At 39.7% G+C, this 14,977-nt stretch overlaps 2 protein-coding genes across 2 annotated transcripts; one reads left to right on the top strand and one right to left on the bottom strand.

Annotated features, from left to right (window-relative positions):
- Positions 1-599: 599 nt before the first annotated feature.
- On the top strand, positions 600-2,126 carry mRpL41 (mitochondrial ribosomal protein L41). The gene is made up of 3 exons (XM_018021183.2): positions 600-1,324; positions 1,403-1,567; positions 1,661-2,126. Exons 2-3 carry the CDS (start codon positions 1,405-1,407, stop codon positions 2,008-2,010), a joined length of 513 nt encoding a protein of 170 aa, XP_017876672.1. The 5' UTR covers positions 600-1,324; positions 1,403-1,404; the 3' UTR covers positions 2,011-2,126.
- A 2,090-nt stretch (positions 2,127-4,216) lies between these two features.
- LOC108622968 (serine/threonine-protein kinase SIK2) lies at positions 4,217-9,598 on the bottom strand. Its single transcript, XM_018021182.2, has 10 exons — positions 9,302-9,598; positions 8,427-8,635; positions 8,209-8,355; positions 7,816-8,136; positions 7,610-7,733; positions 7,314-7,525; positions 7,081-7,226; positions 6,001-6,542; positions 5,491-5,909; positions 4,217-4,609 (listed from the first exon to the last, which is right to left on the bottom strand). The coding sequence occupies exons 2-10, from the start codon at positions 8,550-8,552 to the stop codon at positions 4,490-4,492; spliced, it is 2,157 nt and encodes a 718-aa protein (XP_017876671.1). The 5' UTR covers positions 8,553-8,635; positions 9,302-9,598; the 3' UTR covers positions 4,217-4,489.
- Between the last annotated feature and the right edge of the window lie 5,379 nt (positions 9,599-14,977).

Genomic DNA, 14,977 nt, shown 5'->3' with positions numbered 1-14,977 from the left:
AATAATACGAATATAAAGATTATATAAAGTGTAATTCAATGATCATTATTTGCAATTAAACATAAAATATATATATATTTTAAATTATAGCCTGGTTGTACAATTTTGTGCCCGTTGTATACAATATAATTTTATTTCTATATAAAAGTTTAAACGCCGCTTTAATACTTAAGCTATCACCGTACTCAGAACATATATACTATACACATACACATATGTATGCATCTCTACACGACTACAATTCACTAATTATTATGTACAGTTGTGAAATATTTCGATGTAGGAAATACGTTTAATCGGGCTGAGAGTTAGAGCATATACATATATACTGCTGAAGGCAATTTCCACATGTGTCGAGTCGAAAGTAAAGAAGCTGTAAAAACAGAGTAACAGAGATATAATTACGATGGCCATACTTTTGAGAGCGAAATCGGGGACAAAGAAAAGTGGGAATTATAACAACACGCAAACAACAACAAAAAAATTCTTGTATTGGATTATTTCATAAATTATTAATTGAAAGAAAGAAAAAAATTGAATAAAAGGAAAGAACAAGAAACAAAAATAAAGTCTTCATGACGTAANGCAAAAAACTCATTTTTATCTTTTTTTGTTGTTATATAATTTAACATAAATATTTGTACATCCCATATTTCTGAAAAAGATTTCGGGAACAGGCTGCTGAAATACAAAACAGCAATTGACAGACATGCTGTCGTTTTCTCGCAGCATTAGCCACGGATCTTTTCTCTTTCGTTTTGCTTTGAATATCAAATCCTTACTGGAAAGTATATGGTCATCTTTGGGTATTTTACAATTTAAAATACAACACTTATTCGGCATGTCTTATAAGCATTAATAACGATGAATTGGAGGATTATTTAATTATATAATCATGCTTGTCAGTAAGTGATTTGAAATTCAAAGCAAGTCAAAGGAGTAAGATTTTGGTCAATCCCATGCTGTGAGAAAAGGACAGCATGTGTGTATGTATGTCATAGCTTTCTCTGCATGTGCATACCAGAGATGAAAAGAACAAAGAAATGAGCAATCTCCCTTTTCATCTCTGGTGCATACCTCTCTCTTTCTACGGTTTCTCTACATTCTTGACTCAATACATGTGGGTGGAAACTGCCTAATCAGTATGCCACTAGATGGCTATTACGGCTATTATACATTATAACACCGTGGTGTAAAATCAAAATAAAGTTCCAAGTAAATCAGTTTCAATAACTAATTATAACTGTCATTTATTTATAATTCTCGAGTGACGAAACATAACTTTACTCAAATATATTGTTTTCATTTGCGATACGAGCATCAGGTATATACCAAGTTTTACCGAATGTAACCTGTTAGAATAGTTGTGAAATGATAACGAAATATTTATTTAACAATGCAGCAATGGCATCTACGTGCATGGTTATCACTCGGCAGATTTCATCGTCGTCAGTATGCCATGGTAAACGGAATTTTCGAATGATTCAAGTTTACAATAAACGAGGCAGTCGGCAATTCAAAGAGGAACGAAACAAAAATCCGAAGAACTTTGATATTCCTATTGACAGTATGTACTTTTAAATTCCTTTATTTATACATAGATGCAAAAGTAGATTGTTGAAATGAATATGAAAAACATTGGTGGTTGTATAATTTTCAGGAAGAGGAGTCAAGGCTACAGGTATGTGGGTACAAGATAGATGGGTTAATGTACCAGAAATGATACCTGAGATTGTAGTTCCTTCCTTGAAAGATTTCCACTTAAAACCGTATGTCTCATACAGAACTACAGATGTTGAAAGACGTGAATTTACTGCTCAAGATTTGTTTGATGTAGTTTATTCTGAAAAAATTAGGACAGATTTTAAAGCAGGCCAATTAGATTCAGATGGACAACCACTGAATCCTAGCGAAGATGAAAAACTAACATCTGAGGAAGCTAGGATTAAAGCTGAGCAAACTGGTTGTGATTTGTTCCAACCGGACAAGCTTCCACCCAAACTTTTTTAAATAATGATCATTAGTTTAGTAAAAATAATTTGTACATTGCTGAAGGAATCTGTTAAACTGGATATAAACAGAGCGTAACTGGGTTTATCTTAAAATAAAGACTAGTGTTCATAGTTCGCATGTTTTATTCAATATGCTCATACGCACAATGCATACACTTGTTAACATTTTTGCAATTTATGAACAGTAATTATTTACCATCACGTATCCATTGAAGAAAAATCATATATTAATTTCGTACAAAATATTTAATTGATTGCAAATACAAAAGCAGACTTTTCAATTGCGATACTTCTTCGTTATTATCGATTTCACGTTAGTATAAGATATCTTTTTAACACGTCGTTGATTGACGGTAAATAATTACTTTACAAAGTACATGTACATGTTGGATAGTTAATCGCCAAATAATTTCATGTCGCGTAACATTCGTGGGCGTTTTTACCGCTAGTAAAAACGACGCAAAGTTCAACGGTACCTCGGTAAAATGCAGTTGTTTGACGGTAAATTACACATTTAAAAAGGATGCCTATCTCATGCAAGTTCGAATCTATCGTTTAAAAAAAGACACAAATGGAAATACATATAGCAGTGCCAAAAAATTGATTTTCAATTCCTGAGTTGCTTTTGAAACTGTTACATTTTTTTTCTCCGGAATGCCTTTTTCAGGACAATTATGACGGAACAAGATTTCGTATGATTTACGCTAACTTAACGGCTACTTGTTTTTACTTATTAAAAGACTCTTTGAGCGAAGTTTGATTGTTTTTTGTCGGGTAAAAAATGGCGGAAAATCTGAATATTAAAGTCGTTGTCAGTTGTGCGCGGCCGGTATTGCTTTCTACTGACTAGACTACCAGAATCTAATAATATATTTGCTCTAAAAAGTGCTGTATTCGTATCAAAATGTACAAATATGGTTTCAAGTTATTATCGGTTTACGTACTTCCCCTTTTCACTCGAATAACAATTGTGCAAATGTTCATAAAACAAATTTGTCCCTTCGTTCCGAGTGAAATGATAACTTTGTACTACCGTTTTCGCGAAATTTATTATCATCAACTATTGATTGCAATTTATATTTCGTATAGAAAATGGTAACATATACAGAATGCACAATCAGAAACGTGAACAGTCATTGTTTTCGTTTAATTATTATTATTATATATATATATGTATATATAACAGTTTTTATTGTTTTAAACGTTTTTACAGAATGCAGCACTTTTTTAACTTCTTCAACAGCAGCTACTATTTATCACTATTTATTGTTTTATTATTATTATTATTATTATTATTATTATTCCTTAAACCGCTATAACGATCATAATGAAGAGTGGAACGTTGAAACATTTCGTTTTTGTACAACATCGTTAGAATCGTTATTAATAAAAACGTATAACAAAAAACTGTAACGCGATTTCGTTTCTTCAGTAACTCCACTCTTCAATAAATTGTATAGAAAAAGCATAAGTGGCATAATTCTTGCACTTATTCTATTAAACTTCATCTCAAATCATTTCTGCGGATTGATAATCGCCTCGTGATTTCCTTATTTATTATATCGTTATTTGTGACACATATCTCCCATTTAATTTGTTGGTTTCCTAAATTTTATTCAGAATTAAATGTTTCATTGTTAATTTATTTGTTCTAAAGGTGAAGTTATCGAGTTTATAACTCAATTGATGAGTCTTAGTACTTTCAATCGCATTAGATTAAAACATCGTGAACATAATATGTACACGTTGCTATGATTGTGTATTAATTTACTGAAATGTATTCAGGAAGCACGTTAAAAGCACTGCCCGCTAATTATTATTAAAATATGCGCGAGCATACACGTTGTACTTCGAATTAAACATAGCCATCGTCAAGCAAGACATATGCCACTTGCTCATGAATGTAAACTCGGTTTGGTGTTGTCCTTTGTTAATTATCAGTCTATGATATAATTGGATATTTGACTGATAAATTATATCAGCCAGATAATAAGGCAGGCGGGCATGCTACTAGATGACAAAGATTTTCAATAACGTTACATTTCGTAATGTACGTACGGTGGTATGCGTAATTACCCCGTGATTGAGATACACGTGTGAAGGTATAAAGATATGTGGAAAATACGATGCTCGGAACATACGTATCCGGAGAAAACGAAGAAGAACGAGTCTTTGGCATTTAGTAGTATGTACCTTCCGTTTTCTTTTTTCCTTTTCTTTAAATTAAAGATTTCGCGTATGAAAGCTAGAGTACCACGGAGGAAACGGGTCTACAAAGAAATTTATACAACATTCCCTTTGGATACTTAGAAAATACGGATATAATAAAATACACAATTATGTAAATAAAAAATACTGATATGGAAAGACTAGGAAGGCAATACTGCTTATTGTATTCGTCTTTCTACATTTCTAGTCTTTCAGACTCAAAACCTCCAACGCTAAAAGTACACAACAGGGTATGATTGGTATGGTGTTCATTCCATCGGATCCCCAACGTTTTCGAAGATGGTCGAATGAGGGTTGCTTCCAGTGGGCCATAAGAAGCCACCTACACTGCCAGGTGGCAAATATGATGCTCCACCGGTGAGGCCCACCTGATATTATTTTCTCCTTTGAATTATTTACATTTTGCGTGTGACATCCGTGTTGTCAGTAATACTTTTGTACAACACGTTAATGAAACAAAACTCTAGGAAGCCAAATAAGGGAAAGGTGCTACAAACATTATATGCATTTTCCAAGCTTGTTTCAAGTGTATAACGGTATTGTTTGAGGGTTGCCCAATTAGGGGTAGTTTCGTGCTAATTTGTGACGGTACCTTGAGTTGCGTGATTGTCAGTTCATGTACCGGTGCATATATACCGTGGTGTTGTCGTTGTTTCATATTGTATACTTGACAGGCAAGTAACTATTTCAAATTGTACTGCACAGTTATCAAAATGGAATCGCATCTCGTTCGGATATTTATTTAGGATATAAACAGTAATCGATTGTCTTTTGTTAACTGTACATCGAGACGTACAATCGAGGGTTGATTACATGCACGAAGTAAGGCAAAACAGAGTGAACAATAAATTGCCAAATTAAAGAAAAATAATTGTTTATTTGCATCTAACACAAATAATTGTGCTCTCGTATCACAAGTAACGGCTAACTCGCTAAACGTCATAAACAATACTAATAATATTTACATCGATTCATTATTGTGAACATGATACACGCTCACAACAATGTTCACAATTATGAAAGGAATAAGTAACACGATTACTCTTTCTATCACGTTCGATTTCGAATCTAGGGTGTACGCAATTTTGGCACAATTCAAATTATCTTCAAAAGAGCAATGACATGACGATCGTTGGATAAACACCAATGAGTTATTTGATTTTGTTTTACGATCCGATAACCGATTACTTTCTTTTCCATATCAGACAGTTCAGTCCAAATTGATCTTTTGAAATTTCTATAGAATTACCTGTTGGCTCCACAACAGTGTCCTTTCTGCTAACTGACAGTCGGCTGCCAGTCGAGATGGCAGACTTTTCCATCTTTCTTCATCTCGTTTTCTTTCTCTATCAAAGTCTCTATCAACGTGTCCCTGAGATAAAGGCGGTAGGATCTGTGTTCTTTGAGCTAGCTTATAACTGTCTTGTCTCGGTACGTGGTCGCTCCGTCTAATCGTTGCGCTCCCGGTTGCTGATACGATCGGGGTCGGACTCCCTCCGCCTCTGTGTCTATGGTATAAGTTTCGTTTCTGTTGCAACACTCGCTGCTGCACCAGCAATTGCAATTGTGTGCTGGAGTCGCCACGAATTTTGAACTGTGAATTCTCTGGTGGTGTAGAAGGCGGTCTCAAATGAACAAGATCTAAATGGCCTCTAGCTTTCCCGGAATCTGTACAGTAAAAAGTGACGGGAGACGATTACGATCAAGGATATTTAAAAGTTAAGAGATCGTGAATATTCGACTGTTTGCGTTCTAGTACCTTGAATACTCCGCTGTTTGGTCGGCCTGTCCCCGCCACCCTGTTGACAAAATAATAATCTGGGTCCACCGTCGGATGCTCTACGCCCTTGAGAAGCTCTGGATATTCTACCAGTTATCGGCGATGGACTCATGGGTGGCGGAGGCGTGCAGGAGGGCAAGCTACTCGTGAATGAATTTGCCGCTGAGTAATCCGGCGGGCAGCCAGAGTCAAAACTCGATTCGAAAAGTTCGGACGATGAACTACCACTACCGCCCGCGATGAACAGCGTTCGACTAGGAGGATCAATAGAATCCATAAGAGGCGTATCAAAATGATGTTGGTAGTCGCTTAATCTCCGATTGACTATTTGACTGTCAATTCGTTGGCTGATGTCATGATCTAGGCCTAATCTATGCTCTTCTAGTTTAATCTGAGCCTCTCTCAATTCATCGCTGCTTGGACCTTCCTCCAAATCGCCTTCCGCGCTGCAACATCCCTCGTCAGTCGAGGAACTGGTCGAACTAAATCTTTTTCCCCCTCGAGTCGCATCTTCTCTTGTTCTACAAACAAACGTACGCAATACAGAATTAATTTTTATTACATCGATTGTTCGATAAATATTGTTGTGGCGACGGATGGATGATTTTCAATTATGAAAACATCTTTTCACTGGATTCTTGTCTTTCCTACGTGCTCTGTCATCTTACTCGATCGTACATGTTTAAATTGAATTCGTAAAATAACGAAAACCGTATAATGCGTAAATGTAGAAACAAGGCGTAAGCACGCGTTCGATGGTAAGAAATTGGAAACGAAATAAAAAGAAAGCAATGAAATAAAAATTATAGAATTACCAAAAATAAAGTGACAGCAAAGCGCTTCCAATCCAACCTGTCCTGACAAAATCTTCAATACATGCGTCACCGTCAATAAAGATCAACGTCCCACTAAGCTATCGCTGGAAACAAAAATTGCATGATTAAAATTTGAGTCTTGATAAATTCTATCGACGGGCAGGATTGGAAGTGAAGTAGCACGTACATTACTAAATGACAATCACTAAAAAAGAAGTCGAAAGGAAATGAGAAGGGTATATACCTTGATTTGAATTTGTCATCCTTTGCTCTCGTAACGCCGGGCCAGCACGCATTGTTTGCTGTGTTGCTGACACGATGTTGCTTCAATCTTTCTAACAGTAAGAAATAAATAGCAGCGTGATGATCGTAACTGCTATTCCTTAGTGACTGTAACAAAGGAATACGGAACAGCTGTTTTAAAATACTGTCTCTCAGTATTATTCTATTAATTTAATATCGCGTATTGAAAAATACCTCTCTAGTTCGTGTGATATCTATGCCTAAACTATGCATAAGTCGCAGTATTTGTTCGTTTGGTTCTTGGATGGACGATGATGGTCTCGCTATGATCATTGAACAAATAGTATCCGCAGATCCGGCCATCCAACGATGTCTCTTTATTTGTGGAATGGTGTATCTTTTTGCTGGTTCCAAAACTAACATCTTACGTATTAAGCTTTCGCAATCTAAGAGAGAAATTGGAGTTCTTTCAAATCACACGAAATCCTGTATCAAACGTTTTTCGAATTCTCACTGGCCGTAGATAATACCTGTGCTCATAAAGTATGGAATTCGAAATCTTCCGCTGAGAACGCGATCTCTTAAAGATTGAAGAGTAGATCCGTCAAAGGGCAGTGCTCCGCATACTAATACATACAGTACAACGCCTAAACTCTGCAAAAATGAAGCCGTAACGTGTTAAGCCATCCCCATCGGATACGTTGTATCATTTTATGAGCACGCGTCAACTGCTTACCCACACATCAATCTCGGGACCAGCGTAGTGTTTCCCTCTAAAAACTTCTGGCGCCGCGTAGGGCGGACTACCGCACCATGTACTCAGTCTCTCGCCAGGAGTAAATCTATTACTAAAACCGAAGTCAGCGATCTTAACGTTCATCTGAGCATCTAAGAGTAAGTTTTCAGCTTTGAGATCACGATGCGCTACACCGGTCGCATGGCAGTATTCAACCGCGGAAAGTATTTGAGCAAATGTTGCACGAGCTCTGGGTTCTCCCATTCTCCCATATCGTGCAATATAGTCAAATATCTCACCCTTACTTGCGTACTCGCATACCTAAGCAGAAACCTTTGCTATGACTTGAATTTTCAATGAGCTTTCGTTCGAAAGAAATTTATTCGTGCGTACCATATATATCATATTCTTCGTTTCCATCACTTGATACAATTTAACAATGTGCGGATGTTCCAATTGCTTCATTATTTCCACCTCTCTGTAGACTTTCTCAAGATTGGTAGGATCCAGCTGAGTTTTATCGATTATTTTAATAGCCACCTGAAAAAGAGCGCCGAGCTATGTCAATCAAAGAATATTTCAAAGCTAATGCATACGGTTTCGAAAAATACCTCTGTCTTGGTAATACGGTGCCTAGCTAATTTTACCACCGCAAAGTTCCCTTTGCCAATGGTGCCTTCGATATCGTAAAATCCTACGCGAATTTGTTTCTTCCCTTGTCCCACGCTGGAATCCATATTTATTAAAAAATTTGTTTATCGACGAATAATTTCAGATGATTGTTCCTCCTCTAATTGTATTGTACAGTTATCCGAAATTTCTGAAAGCAGAAGGAGAAACGGCACCGTGAAGCGTCAGACGCGGCTCATTCTACTTACAGTAGAATAGTCTTATTATACAATTTATAAAGTTCCCCTGCTTCTAATTCTACAATACATCGTACAGTTCCGTCACGTGCGTAGACATCGAACCGAGAAAGCGTTTCCGAAATAAGAGTATTTTATTACGATACGTCGATCGAAATAATGAATATTCTGCAGCGTTCATGGAACCGTTCACGCGGTCGTGCTCGCGTCGCGTACGGACGAGCCAAAGTCCCTGCGTCGTCATTCCGGGGAAAATGGGGAAAAGGGAGGAACATTAAAAGCGGAGGGAGGTCTGCACGAGCAAAAAAGCTTCTTTACAAAAGTGTAAAAGCTTCCTGCAACAAGTACAATAGGTAGTCACGACTGACGTCACAGATCGACAACGACCTCTTGCATATCGACGGGTCCAGGGATCGATAGCCGTCGATAGTCCTCGATAGGACGATAAAAGAATAATAAAAAAAGCACGGTGGTGACAAAAAGGCCGGAGCGAAGAACGGCGAAGGCAAACTGCAACGAATACGTCGTCGTTTACGCCCACGAGCGGGACATCAAAAAGCAGCACGATCTGTATATAGTGGAACGAGTCAATGACAAGTGCCTCCGGTGTCTTTACTTACATTCGATCCGTGCTCCGAAATTCGAATTACCGGGTACACCGCGTCGCGAGCCGGTGGAACCGTTCCTGATGCGATTGTAACGCGCTGGCACTGCCGACCTCGACGGGTGCGTAAGGTCGGAGAGCCGATGCCATCGGTAAGAGGTCGTCCTTCGCGTTCACGAGATTCCGAAATCTCGTTTTTTATTCAAGCGGCGGCGTTCCTACGACACAGCGAGTCGTAGGAGCTTCGCGTAATGCGGCGGTTCGATACCGACTGACCGACGGCCATGTTGCTACCCCCCTGCTATGTCAGAGTCGTCGGCACCGCACTCCGCTGCGTCCCTCACTACCACCCTCACCAGTTTCACTTGTCTACGTTCCCAGCCATTCTTAGGCGAACTGTACCACCACCATCTCACCTCCACCCTCGCACGTAGTTTCTACCCCCACCAGGGCATCACCACCACTGTTACGAAACCCGAGCGCGCACGCGAACGCGCGCGCGAGACCGCACCACGTTATCTTCGACAATTGACGTCAACGTATGTACGTGCTACTATCGTCTCATCGTTAATTGTTCCTGGGTGTAATTGCAAGGTAAATAGCTTGCGCGGCACCACGTGGTCCCGGCTAGCTGCGGGCATCATTATCATCGTACTCTTTTTCTCTTTCTCCCACTCCCCTCTCGTTCTCGCCTCCGCCGAGTGATTTTTTTTTCCGCTCGTTGATAAAACGGCCGCCGGCCGTATGTGGTATGTACTTACTTGCATACCGTGCAGCGTAAATACGCCGCCAACACAATTCCACCCGTTGTTTTAACGAGATTCCGCATAGTTCGCGACTATATATAAAGAAAGAAACCGGGCTATAGCCGCTCGGTGTAGGTGGTACGCGATGCTGGTTTTTGATATGTTACGGTCTCAAGGAAATTTCATGCGCGATCACGAACTCGTCCAACGTGATTCTATTTTACGTTCTGCGACTACGAATACGTAGTTGGTCGCGTTTGACGGATGATTATATAAAATTACGTTGGTCTATTTTCAATTTGTGTTATCTGGATAGATAATTCCTTACGAGGAACGGCCATCACATGCGGCTTCACGATCGTCCGTCATCGACGATCGTAGATAATTAATTCCAGTAAATACTGGTAAATTTTGTTTTTATTTTTATTTTTTGCCTAAGTAATTGACGTCAAACCTGAGTTTTCTACCGTAAGCAGTTTTTAACGACAAGTTACGTGTTTCACAGATTTTATCGAGATCAGTCGTTTATTTCCGTGGTACCAGGAGCGAGAAATCGATTTTCAAACGGAAAAAAGCGGCTGGTTGCGTTTCGTGAAGACGCGCATTCCGTTCGATTTGGGGTAGGTCAGTCTACGTACGCGTCGTCCGATTACTTTTATTTACGATACAAGTACCCGTTATCGAAGTATGGACAAATGTAAACGAATGATGGAAATTCGTTGATTAGATATCGGAGTATCGATTCGCCGATGATGTTCCACTTGCGGATTCTCATTGTATCACGAGTATTTACGAGCGAGTCGACTGGTTTTTCTTCGCGCGTCCGTCTCGTCTAATATTAATGGAAACCTGTTACCCGCGAAAATTTATTATTCGTCTACAATAAATGCATGCGTTCGTACCGCGATATGAAATAGTAAACTATTTTTAAACGCCTGTACGAACGTCATAAATTGGCATTACGTGAGTTTTGCTAATCTGATATTCATAGGGCTGTGCTTATACTTGTATCAGTTTCCTCGACGTTATTTGAGACGAATCAACCTGCGTGCAACCGCGCGCAGAAACTCGGCTGCGTTTTTAAACGTATCAACGCGATCCGGCAAAAACGTGACAATCACTCGTGCGTGTTCCTATTATAAAAAAAGATACAAATATATGCGCGTACGAAAATGATAATAACGTTCGTATCGCATTTTCATCAGCCAGCGTATTCGCCTTTTGTATTCATACCCAACGTTGATGAATTTACGATAAGCTCTATACTTAGTGCTTTCATTTACAGATACGCGATTGACGTATCTATTTTGTTTCGTTAATCTCCTTGCTTTTTCAGTATTCAATAGTCTCTAGCAATTTTGCTTAGACACTGTATTCCGGTGATCAGTAGTTTCTCGACGTGAAAATGAAATATTCATGAACGCCGATATAATGTATTTATCGCGTGTTAGGTAAAGGTTACACGAGAGATTTTCCTGTGTAGATGTAGGGATGCATTTAATAACGTCGTGCCTCCGAAGTTCCATACGTTCGTACCTCTCCGCACGTTCCTGGACGTTATTACGTCTGTAATAATTTAAAGCGAATCGGCCGTGCATAATTTTCAGCCGGTTACGCCTACAATCGCCGTAGTTCACCGGCAAAAATCTTTATCTGAATGACGGATAACGATAGATAATGACGGGTAATAGAATGAAAATTACCAGCCTACGATTCACGTCGTCATTGGCGGATTGGCCGAGTTTTTATTTAATAAACACGTCGACGGATCATTTTTTTAATCTAAGTAATCGTTTCGCAGAAAGAGAAGCGGGTTATATATTTTTTGTACGGATAAAAATAAACCCGAATAAATTCTATCCTGTTTCACGGTCCCGTGACGCGGGCTCTAGTCTAGCCAAAAGAATTTGGTCTGTTGACGGTCGTTCTAGTTAAGAATAATTATCTCCCGACCAACGTTCATAAGCGCATGCTTTAATTAGCTTTGCAATTCATTTCATGCACGTTATTTACTCTGATCAGAATTCATTCTGCTTTGACCTCGCACGTCCGTGCCCGTACTTTAAAAGAACACATTTTATGTATTGAAGATTACAGATTTGATTTCCTTCCAAGCTGGCAAATGAAAAAATCTCATTTAGCGGCTACCTACGTCGGGCTTACTTCTGCGCAAAGTCGGCAAATAAAAGTTCCAACGCTCTCTAATTACCATTGCCAATATCATTAAAGTCGCGGTACATCGCGTATAACACGACTCCACGGTTCGATCGTGTCTATATTTAATTCTTGAAGTATCGAATACCGAAAACGAAAAAATTTCAAGCCAGCCACGACGATCACACTTCTTCATCGCAGAAATTGAATTCATTGGAACGCCACCGCATCGTGGCACGAATCTACATACATATTGATGACATATTGAAACGATCGTCAGCCGTATTCCTTTTTATCTTTCATTTTTCGTTTTATTGCTCGCCGCGAGATTTGCGTAATTAATTAACGATTGTGACCGCAGTAAGAACGATTCACTATCGAAAAAAACAGAAGAGAACAGCGTGTCCGCACAATTTATTCAGGTTACATTCGGGAGTCGGGCGTAATCCCGTTCGGGCCGGGCGACCTGGCTTCCGAGCGTCATCGCGGGTCTTTCATCGACGTATTTTCGGCATCATGCCACGGCCGAGCTGGCGTAATATGCCCGAAGTGCGTCATAATTAAAACAGCCGAACCGAAGTTCGCGGCGAGCCGTGATGCACTCGCCGAAAACCTGTGACGATCACGGAAGGTACTCGCATCGCTCTAATTCGTGCGCAGAACATGTATACCTCCGGTTACTTCTAATTCCCTATCCATCTACTTGCTCATTTCGTTTTCTGTTGTCCCTGAACCCTACCCAATGTCTTTACTGCGTTTTGTTATTCCGTCTTTTAATGGAACGTATTTTTCTCATGGACGCACTTCTTTTTTTTCGCAAACGTTACCGCTGTCTCGTACCATTTTTATTTCTTGGGACGGCTGTTGTTACGTCTGTTCTTCATTTTCTTTTATTTCGCTATAAGTATTCTCGTGCGTCAGTTGCTGCCCGCGGTATGATTCAAACTGTCGAGGTTCCTTTCGATAGGTAGCTCGTTTTCGAAACGACGCTAATTAACGGCACGTTTTGTTCGTCACGCGAGAACCGTGACTCATTGTTCGCTTCTTCTAGCGTTTTCAGATTATGCGCTGGCTTTACTTTTGTGCCTAGAAGAAGTAAATGTTACTTTTGTTAAGATTGCATAATCTCCAGCTGCGTTCATTTATAGTACACATCGTTGAAACAGTTTAATGACGCGTTTAAACATCGTGGAAAAAATATACCTCCTGTATCCTTCTATCAAGATAACGGGAAGAAAGAACGGCTGGATTGGACCGTAAGCCACTGTAATAAGCTATTAGCGTTATTAGAAAATCTAGTAATAGGATCAGGATAATAGGATTACTGAGATTGGTCTTGAACTGACGCACGTGCGAAATCTGGCGTAGCGCTCGGAAGAAACATACGATTAGTTTGCAGTGGCCAGAGCGTATTTCACCATTAAATGGCCCCATTTCTTATCGCGACATTTATTTCCTCCGTCGATAATTTTAATCCTGTGTAATTCCGTTTCCCACGTGGTACATCTCTACCTCGCGTACGACACATTTGTCCCAAGTCAACCGCCATTTACCTACGCGGCTATCTTATCGATCTGTCATCGATAGAATAATTGCAATGAAAAATAGGCCGGGTCTGGGGCCAACCTGGGTGCCCCCGAAGTTTGCGCGTCCCGGGTTTAAAATAGCGGATCATGTGCATGTTTCGTGCCGCTCATAAATGATTTCTTAAAATAAGTAATCGTGTAGTTTTGCATTTTCTCCACAGGCCGTTTATTTTATTAAACAACGTCGAGGATACTCGCGCGCGCGCTCGATTGGTGTTGAACTTGGAACGCGTCAAAGATCGCGAGAATCTCTTGAAATCATTTTTCCTTTTATTGCTTCACGGGAATTAAATGTTAACTTGATCAAGGACACGACTGGTCAAGTACAATTTTAGATCGTTTACAAAGGTAAAAATATCGTAACAAATCTCTGTGCACATTGAACTTTTTTTATCAGAGCTGCACAGTGCTGTTATATAATATTATATATATACATAGCATTATAATCCAATTGTACAAAAGATAATCTATTGAGAGACCAGACAATCATTTATCACTTGTATTCCCCATCTATCACGACAACGGTTAGCTCCTCTAATTCATCCCAGACACAATAATAAAACGTTTCGCAACGAGACGTTCCGCTATCCCTTCGGCCTTAACCGCTCAACTTTTCAATCATTTTTACCGCTCCGCGCTCATCTCAGTATTTTAGAATCACGCTTTCCATTTCTGCGCAAACAATCGTTCCGTCTCATTCATTCGTACCGCAATAAAATGTGGATCGTTACGGGTCGTTTAGAAACGTTCACGTAATATCGGTGATGAGTCAATCTACGGACTTTTCCATTTTAATGGAACCGATATCCAAAGAAAAGTGGTTTAAAAGTGTCAATCGAATTTAACCATTTCTACGATGACATTACACAAAATGTGAATCGTTGAACTAGTAAGAGTTCATCGTGTCACGAAATATGCTCGATGCATACGCAGCGAGGCGCAGTTATCGCGCTACGTTTCCAATTCGTTAGAAAAATCCTTATGGAGATGTATACGGTAGTAAAAAAGGTTTCGCCGATGGGATAAGCAGCTGCAGTAGGTCACGTAGCCGGGATGGGATATTTGAACGTGGAGGTGGTTCCTAGGCGCTTTCGGCACGGTACTGCTTGACGTCATCGAATGACGTCAATCCCAGGCCTCACCGGCCCCCCTCTCGGCTTCTCCTTTGAAGCGCGCTTTATCGCGTCAACGTGAGTAAGAAGACGC

Source organism: Ceratina calcarata, unplaced genomic scaffold (genome assembly GCF_001652005.2).
Source record: "Ceratina calcarata isolate Rehan_Ccalc_2016 unplaced genomic scaffold, ASM165200v1 scaffold25, whole genome shotgun sequence".
Classification (NCBI taxonomy): domain Eukaryota; kingdom Metazoa; phylum Arthropoda; class Insecta; order Hymenoptera; family Apidae; genus Ceratina; species Ceratina calcarata.
This window is presented reverse-complemented; position numbering and strand designations above follow the sequence as displayed.

Coding starts and splice junctions, on each gene's coding strand:
- LOC108622968 (XM_018021182.2), bottom strand. CDS start 8,552: ATGGATTCCAGCGTGGGACAAGGGAAGAAACAAATTCGCGTAGGATTT. Junction 7,227..7,313: donor ATATCACACGAACTAGAGAG/GTATTTTTCAAT, acceptor CCTTTGTTACAG/TCACTAAGGAATAGCAGTTA. Junction 4,610..5,490: donor CACTGTTGTGGAGCCAACAG/GTAATTCTATAG, acceptor AAATAATATCAG/GTGGGCCTCACCGGTGGAGC.
- mRpL41 (XM_018021183.2), top strand. CDS start 1,405: ATGGCATCTACGTGCATGGTTATCACTCGGCAGATTTCATCGTCGTCA. Junction 1,568..1,660: donor CTTTGATATTCCTATTGACA/GTATGTACTTTT, acceptor TATAATTTTCAG/GAAGAGGAGTCAAGGCTACA.